The 9,099-nt window shown below is 30.1% G+C and overlaps 2 protein-coding genes across 2 annotated transcripts in view; one reads left to right on the top strand and one right to left on the bottom strand.

Annotated features, from left to right (window-relative positions):
- LOC143248179 (protein CDV3 homolog B-like) overlaps window positions 1-132 on the bottom strand; it is an 8,533-nt gene extending 8,401 nt beyond the window's left edge. The window contains exon 1 of the mRNA XM_076496612.1: window positions 125-132. Coding sequence (XP_076352727.1) covers window positions 125-132 — 8 coding nt within the window. The remainder of the gene's footprint in view (window positions 1-124) is intronic.
- A 286-nt stretch (window positions 133-418) lies between these two features.
- On the top strand, window positions 419-7,938 carry LOC143249836 (protein CDV3 homolog A-like). Its single transcript, XM_076500379.1, has 3 exons — window positions 419-534; window positions 4,522-4,712; window positions 5,028-7,938. The coding sequence occupies exons 2-3, from the start codon at window positions 4,588-4,590 to the stop codon at window positions 5,158-5,160; spliced, it is 258 nt and encodes an 85-aa protein (XP_076356494.1). The 5' UTR covers window positions 419-534; window positions 4,522-4,587; the 3' UTR covers window positions 5,161-7,938.
- Window positions 7,939-9,099: the final 1,161 nt, after the last annotated feature.

Here is a 9,099-nt window from a genome sequence, read left to right as displayed (position 1 = left end):
ACTTGTGTAACAGTTCTAACTTGTTTAAAGTGATGATATAATGGTATGTTAATGTTAATTCAAAATCATTTCAATATCACAAGCTGCAAGTTCCATTCACATTTTAATATCAATTCAGATTAACCTTTTCATTTCTATGGCATACACACACACACGGACACTAAAACCATTGTTTTAACCTTGCAAATTGAATTTTAATCTAATTTGAGTTTTAACTTCTACCCCTATGGTTCCCAAAATTTACCACTTTCAGCCTTCAGGTAAATAACAGAATTTTAAAATGTCATTTTTTTTGTGAATCTTAAAGCAAATTTGACACAAGAAGATTTAACTACAAACTTGTTTATTAATATTTAAGTTTTATTGTCATTTTATGAACTATATAATAATTAGTTGTATGTATGTGTAATTTTCAGTGAAAAGAAAAAGAGGAAGAACAGAATAAGGAAAACTCTTCTCAAGAAGGAGGAGAAACAGAAAGAAGTACTGATAGTCAGTCAGGACCGTGGAAGTTATCCACATCAAACTCCCTAGGTTATTGTTTGTTTGAAGCCTTGAACCACTATTATATTTGGTATTTTAATAGGACATGGATCCTGCTGGCCATTGTTACATAGTAGTCGTCCGATTAATCAAAATAATTGTAGTGTAGCCAAATGACCATACTTGCAGTCATGATTTTCTGTAATAATGACAGTGCAGCATCTCTCTAGAATGTTACAACAAAACATTCTGGAATGCTATAAATATTACTAGGAAATGAAATTTAAGCTAGATAAAGTACACACACCATGAGACTGTAGGAAGATATTACAAATGTATAGATCAAAACTAACATGAAAGTTTAGACCAAACAGGTATAGTGGTTAGCTAGACGAAGCCAGCTGAACATTATGTAACAGATCTAACAAGTTGTTTTAACTGGCCTTGTAACCAATGTTGAACAATGACACTATACATATCATTTGTTCTATCCTAAAAGTTTAGATAAGCTTGACCATATAAATAAAGCAAACTGTCATCACTGTTTATTCCTAATGTCACAACTAATAGATTTTTCATTTACAATTGCAATGGATATTTTCAAAGCAACGGCAAAGTCATTTATCATAGCTAAACAACTTTCTGTAGAAAAACTGACTTAAAAGCATGCCAAAATGAAGTGACTATTATGCTATGCTGTGTGTGCATGCTAGGATATCAGAGATCATGAGAAATTTTTTCCTGAGTTTTTATCTAACCAATTAAGTTTTAATTTTAGTTACTTTTATGATAATAAATAATATACATAAAAACTTGTGTTTTAATTTTGCTTTTCTTAAACTTTTGTACTCATAAGAAATAAGTCCGTGATGCTCATTAGGCCTACTTTTTAGTTGTCTTATTAATGATTTTTAAAGTTCAGATATGCACCTTAGAATACAAAATATTGCCGCATTAAAAAAAAGTGCTAAGACTAGTTTACTTTAACTGGATATGAAACTAAGCTCTAAATAATTCCAGTAGCTGGTTAAGCTGTCAATAATGATAATACACAGTAAAACAGGATAAATTTTTCAAAACTTGTCATCTTGGCAATTCTAGCCTGGTTATATTCAAATAATTAGATTCTTTTTTTTTACTATTAATTAGAAATATTCCAAGAACAAATGTTAGGGAGGTTTATTTATACCTTTGGAGCAAAAAAAAGAAGTGTTTGAAGGGATACTGATTTCATTTTACAGTACAAGTATCAGTAAAACAAGATGTTTAGAGAATTCATACTTTAGCTTGGGGATACCTCAGTATAAGTGTGTAATTTGTGAGAATATAGAAGGTAATATTGGAATAAAGAAAATCTAAAATGGGTAATTTGAGTGAAGAAGAATAGTATTGTAATGAGAAGTTAAGAGTGAATTTATTTACACATTTCCTTTTGAAATTAATAAGTTAAATGTTATATAATATCAAAATTTGAATTATTTTAAACTGCTTTTTGATGTCAAGGTTATTGATGTACATTGATAAGGAAGATGTTTGATCAAAATTTAAATGTAATGCAAAAAGTTGAGGTTACAGACTTTCACCTTACTCATACATATAGGGTTAATGTCGAGATTTTGATAACCTGTGTGCAATGTTTTCTAACAAAAGTTATTGAGCAGTGCATTAGAGAATAAACTTCTTGATTATAGGTGTAAATTTATCTTTGTGCATTCAGTGTATTTTACACAAAATTATCTGAAACTGGTGCAAGACGACATGCACTTAGTTTACTTCCAAAGAAGATAGTTAACTATAGAATTACTTTGAGAAAAACACTCAAGTTACCTACCTGCATAAAAAAGGTGTTTAGCCTATTTTTGTACATTTGTTGAATTGCATGTGACTTGTATGTCTTGATGTTTAGACTGTGTAAGTAGTTACTTTTGGAGTTGTAGTAATGTAAAGTGAACTTGAAGTGCAAATATTAACACTAAAAATGAGCTCATCATTGTTACAAAATAGATTCTAGTTATGCTAATCTGTGAAGATATATTTACAGTAATTTATTGCTTTCATTTTAAAGAGTCAGTCCAAAAAAATGTTAAATATATCTTTTCACCAGTCCTGGTTGTTAAGGCACTTTTGAATTTCATCACAAAACATGCTTGCCATCTTTAGCTGTAGGAACTTGTAACATGACAGCTAGTTCCATTGTTTGTTAGTAAAAGAGTAGCTCAAAAGCTGACAGTGGATGGTGTTGACTAGCTGTTTTCTCTCTAGTTTGCCACTGCAAACTTAAGATGGATAATGCAGATAGCCATTGAGAAGTTTTATGCAAAATTCAAACAAACTAACAAGTAAATTATTTGACCAGCTTTATCTGCATATTTTATATAAAGTGTGATTTATACATATGTACTTAAATATTTATATATTGGCTGAAAGACATTTGGGAATGATGAAACATTGTTTAATTATTTATTTTGTACTGATCTTGCAATATAGTTTTGTTTCAAAACTGTTTTCTGTCAGTGAGAAGTTTAATATGTGTAACTTTCGATGCTTCTGTTATGTGTTCTAGTTTAGTTTCTGATGGTTACAGAAATCTGTGTGCATGGCATGCAGTTTTATTCCCAGTGTGATGTGTACTTTTTTTTAACAAACATAAAATTTTTACTGTTAAGTGATTTATTTAGATACCTCACAGTCAGTCTTAACAAACCAATTAAACCTATAATTTGAAAGTGTTTTGTGAAGATGACCTATTAAATCTAGAAAAACCTTTTTTTTTAAATCAACATACATCACAATTGTATTTTTGGTTGTAATAAACAAAATATGGTAAAAGCAGAACTTTGGAACTAAAGTTCTTCACTGTAATTGTAAAGAAATGTCATAAACTGGTGAAATATTTTTTGGAAAAGCATAATAAACCTATTTCGGCTTCATTGAGTTTTATAAGTGGTTGTTTGCCAAATAAATTTAAAAAAGTAGCTATAAAAACTTAAATTTTAAAATTTTGTGTGATTGAGTGAACTTAACACCTGAAAAGTGTTTATTGGTCTGAAAGGGGTAAGTTTAGGCTTAGCTGCTAGTGAAGTGACTAATTCATGATACAGTTTTACTGTTAGACAAGAAAGGTTTAATAGTTATGATATATGTTACAGAAATTTCTTCAATTTGTTATTTCATTCTTTGTTCTGTTATTGTATAGTATTTTGCTGAAATCAAGACTTAACACTTGTCAGTATATCATAAAGAAAGTATGCTGTGCAAGTTATGGGATGTTCTTGGTCTTATATTAGCACAGACAGTTTACCATCCTACATCAGTACCATGAGGTTGGGTCGCACCTCTCTCAGAAAAAATAAATAATAAATGCAATTTATTATTTTAACTAAAATATGTCTGTATATTTGCAAGTTAATCATCTTGTGACCAATTCCATAGAATGTTGATTAATTTTTGAAGTATAGATAATGTTAATAGAGGAATAATGAAATGATTACAAAAAATCATGTTATTTAACAAGTAAAAACATTGCTACAAAACTAAAGTATCTTTAACTAAACAAAAAATATTACTAGTTTATTAACATTAATTAAAATGCCCAATCTTACAACTTCCAGTGTTACTTTCCATCCTCAATAAAACTAAAAACATATAACTTGAATTTCATGTATTATATATTAACTCTAGAAACACTAACTGAATCAAGTGTAACAAAAAATAAAGATGGAGGCTTTCCCAGAAATTGTTCTGGATGTAGTGCTGTGGGGTGTTTGCATGCTGTAGCAAGAATAAAATGCATGTTATTCTTAATGATGTAGAAATGAGAGTAACTGAACCCACGATTTCTCTTGGGTTTGGGAAGGATACTCTTTACAACAACTGCCTTTGTCCGATGATGACATTAAGAAACATGGGGTTTGAAAATACCCCGTAAAACTAATGGAGGTTTAAAATCTACTGACAGTCTTGCATTTATTGTTATTTGTATTTTATCTTGAGAAGTTTTGTAGACATAAACCAACTTAATTTTTTTTTTGGGTACAGAATCTCCTCAGCCACAAGTAGTAGAAGAGCCTAAAACAAGTGGTGGTGCCTATCGACCTCCCAGACATGCGAAACACTGCTGCTGCAGTTACTCCCTCAAAACGTAACCCTAAGTCTGCTCCTGATGTGGGCAGTGAGTTACACTTCCCTTCTCTTTCGGCAGCAGTTGATGCTTCAAAAGCTGGCATGAGGTTTGATTTTTAAATTTATAATTTTTTTTCATGGAGTATTTAAAATACGATTTCTAGTAGCTGTTCTTACTCTAGTTTATTGTGTCACATAATTATCATGATGGCACTTATGCACTTTATTTTAAACTGATATGCTTGAAATAGCAGAATATGCCAATGTTCAATGTCATTTAAATGTAGAAGTTCTTGCTAAGGTGTTGGAAACTTCTTTCAGTTTTCATTTCTGACAGCTTAAGATAAGTATTGGAAATACACTAGCCGTTGTTACCTGAATGAATCAAAATTGTGGTTTAAAGAAGTTAAATTTTGTTTCAGTGAACAAAAATGGGGTGAGAAGCAGTTTCAATCAGTTAAACATGGCCTCAAATCAAAGGACGACGTCAGAAGTTCTGCTCCTCAGTTGGACTTGGAAAATAAGTATGCTGCACTCCATCAAGATCTAAATTGAATAGGAACCTATGTAGGTGTTGTTCATCATATGGACCTGCAAACTTATAAAGCTGTACACAGGAAAAGTTTAACCCTTGACCTCCCAAAGTCTGTGATTTGTTTACAGAAAGAAAGAAATTAATAATGTTAGAAATGTCTTGAAATTTGTTACTTCATTCTTTAGCACCTTCGTCCTGTAATTTTATAACGTTTCTCTGAAGTGGAGACCTGGCACAGCTTAGTGTATTAAAAAAACTATGTTGGCAGTATCATAAAGAAATTTTGCTGTGCAAGTTATGGGATTCGTAAATCAAGTCGCCTGCCTCGAACAGTCAACAGTGGTTTTGGCAATTTAAATGAAATTACCAAGAGATTGCGTCTTTACTTGTTTTAAGCAAGATATGCTATAGAATAAATGAAGTATACAGTTATTGGTTTGCTGGTGATTGTGTAAGTTTGATTATATTTCTCGTTAATTTCATGTTTTATGTTATGCTTTAAAAATATTTCAGTCAAGAATATTTCATCATTAATCTGTGTAAAGGAGATTGCAAAATCAGTATGGTTATTTGTAGTAACAAACTTAGATTGTATTATTCTGTACTAACTGTGTTTGAGGAAAAGTGTGAAATGTTACTGGTTTGATGTATTGTTTCTCTTTGGAAAACTGAACTATATAATTGCACTTGATATTTGCATGCTTTATGTTCTTCCTAAATTAGGGTTAAATTATATTGTTAAAAAGTTTTGTTTCTACATAAATAGATGTCATTAGAGAAAAATGTACTGATTTTACAAATGTTAAATTCTTATGATACCAAGAGATAATATTTTTCAGAAAACTGTACCTAAAGAAAGTTAATACTTTGAAATGATCCTTTTCATAATCTATTCTATTTGAAAGCTGCTGTACTTATTTTATTAATTTGTTACATTTCCTATGATAGAATATTTTAAAATTTGTGCAAATTGCTGGTAATGTACATTGAAATGCTTGAACGTAAGAAAGAATAGATTTATTGGGTAGGTTTGTTTGTTCTTAGTTTTTAAAACAAGTTTAACATTTTGGCATATGTGAAAATCATTAAACAAATGTTTCCCTGATACACAGTTTTGAAAATTCTAAAGGGACTAACCAAAAGCAATTATTTTAAAATATTAACATTATGGCATATCTGAATTAGTAGAAATGGGCTTACAATATGCTTTATTGGAGAAAATGTTCCTATTTGGTTTGTGGTTATAATATTTGTTAAAATTAGAATTAGAGTGGACCTAAAATTTGTGATTTAAATACATTTAATTATCAGTGTTTTGGAAAAACAAATAATATGCATGATAGTTCAAATGTTCGTAAAAATATTGTGTCGAGAGAACATCTTTAACGTGAAATAACTTTTATTGGTTTTTGTTATTTCTATCCTGAGATTTTAGGTCTATTTTAAAAACAGTAGGGGAGAATTGATTATCTTACGAGAAATACTCAAATTATTTAGCTAAACAGAATTGAAAATAATAGCAAAAATTGCTAATAAGTGGAATTTCAGTATTTGTTTCTGAGAAGGTTATTAAAACTGGACAAATGTAAAGTTTTTTTCTTTAGTTTCTGCAGTTAAGGTATGCATTTAAAAAGAAAGGTATACAAATAACATAGTATTCTTGGGCCTTTGATGGAGGATATTTTGTTTCCATTTTCAATCTTTTGTTGATATAATTTGTAAGTCGATGGACATATTACCATACAGCAATAGTGAAGACTTCAATAACAATCACGCCTTCAAAAAATATGTGAATTTGCACAGAAAGGTTCAGCAAGGTTACAGCTGTTACACTCTTTTAGGGTATGAATAATTTTTTTGTATAAAAAACTTATTTTTATCGTGTTTATAAACTAGATTTTAACAACAGTAAGCTGTTTATTTTCTACTAATGTCAGTACAAATTGTACCCAAGTGGTAACATGAACATGATTATATATTAGTCACTCATTTTAAACAGTAACTTAATGTTTTAAAAATTAATTATAAAAGTAGTATGTCATACTTTTAAAACAGTCTACATTTTGTAATTTTAAAGTATTTACAACAGAATCAGAGATGATAAAATAATTGTATCTCATCAACAGTTGGTTTATTAAAACGATTTGCATATATTTATTGTCAATGGCTTTGTTTAATGACATTAAATGCTACAAGTATGTGTAGTTTCTTTAAGCTTACAACAATAGCTGTATATATAGTTGAATGTACATCACTTTTGTTTTGTTTTTTTAACTGTTGTTACAAAATTTAGAATCGCTATAGAAGAGAAGCGTAAAATATATGGGTAAGTGAAGTCAGTATAAACATAAACTGTAATTTATCTTTGCATAAAATTGTAGTTTATGCTTACACATATTTTGCTTTCCCATATATTGTGTTTAGTTGGTTCGTCACTTACCCATATATTGTGTTTAGTTGGTTTGATCATCATGAAATTACACTTATTTTTTATTATTAGTTTTCTTAAAAATAAGTCACAACACATTTTAGGTTTCATTTATCATAATAAAATAAATAAAATAAAATAAATCTGAAATAGAATTGATATTTACTTTTCTTTATAACTTTCTCAAATGCTAATTATTCCAATTAGGCTTTGTTTTGTTTTCAAATACATACTTAAATTATACTTTGACTTTGTGTGTACCTATGTAATCCATGGAACTGTTAATTACACTTGTGTATAAGCAACCCATGTATATAATAATCTGATTATACGAAAAATTAAATGAGGTGAGAAGAACACATTCAAGTTATTATTTAGTTGTTTTTAGTGTTGAACATGAAAACACTTCTGTGTTATGTAGCACAGTTTACATCATAATTTTCAGCAGGTAGAGCAACATATAAATAAAATTCTGAAGTGTTGTTGATTTGTATTGAGCTTGGTATTATAAAACATCACATGCTACAATACAACAGTCATTTTTTGTATCAAAATGTATCCAATATACATGTTTCTGTGTGTTGGTACTTTTATTTTGTTGTCTGTTAACTTAATATCTAAATAGTGTGATGAGTGAGTGTAGGAAATAAGTAATAGAACGCCTCAGCACCGTGTACTGTACGGATTTCATAAATATTGTTAGAGGAAGTGCTTTTTTAACCTTCAGACATAAGGCATTTATGGAACACAGATTCATAAATCCTGTGCAGTAGCTGTGGTTCAATCAAACAGTCAGCAAAAATTAGGCAGCAAAGAGGGACACGTTGTGAATGAATTAACAGTAAATGCTGTGAAGGCATTTACAACACTTTAGAACAAAACTCAAAACTGAATTATATTTGTACTGGCATGGATCAAATAAAAAACAAACCATCTAGGCATTGAATGCATCACCTTGGATCATAGGTCATATTATTTCTCCCTTGGGCATGCTGAAAACTAACAACTCAGATACTGAAGACGATCAATCGTGTGAATGTCATGAAGCTGAAACTCTAGGCTCTCTTGCAATATACAGCAACCATTTCTTAATTCCGTATGCAAAGGTCAAGATTAAAACTACTGGTTCCATATCTCTAAGATCTCTCTACAAACGCAACAAAAGATGTATGCTAGAAATATAGTATAATGTTAGGTGATTTCCTACATGACACAATCGGGGACAAAAATAATACACAACGGAACTCTTTGTCAGGAAGTTTTTATTCGCCTTTCTTCAAAATTCTCGATCATTAATTGACTAAGTCAATTCTTACATTTTCATTTAAGGTAAATTAACTTAAGCTCTCTGTTTATCGATACTTTGAGGGTCATGGGGCTGTTTAGTCTCTCGTCGTCATGTATCAGTTAAATGACAGCGGTGTAGTTTATTGACAGAGCGATAAGATTGGAAAATAAAAAAATATTGAAGAACAAAAGATGGATAACACGTTCGTAACTAGTGAAGGCGAGACCATCCGAAGAGATGTAA

This window comes from Tachypleus tridentatus, chromosome 4 (assembly GCF_004210375.1).
Source record: "Tachypleus tridentatus isolate NWPU-2018 chromosome 4, ASM421037v1, whole genome shotgun sequence".
Lineage (NCBI taxonomy): Eukaryota > Metazoa > Arthropoda > Merostomata > Xiphosura > Limulidae > Tachypleus > Tachypleus tridentatus.
This window is presented reverse-complemented; position numbering and strand designations above follow the sequence as displayed.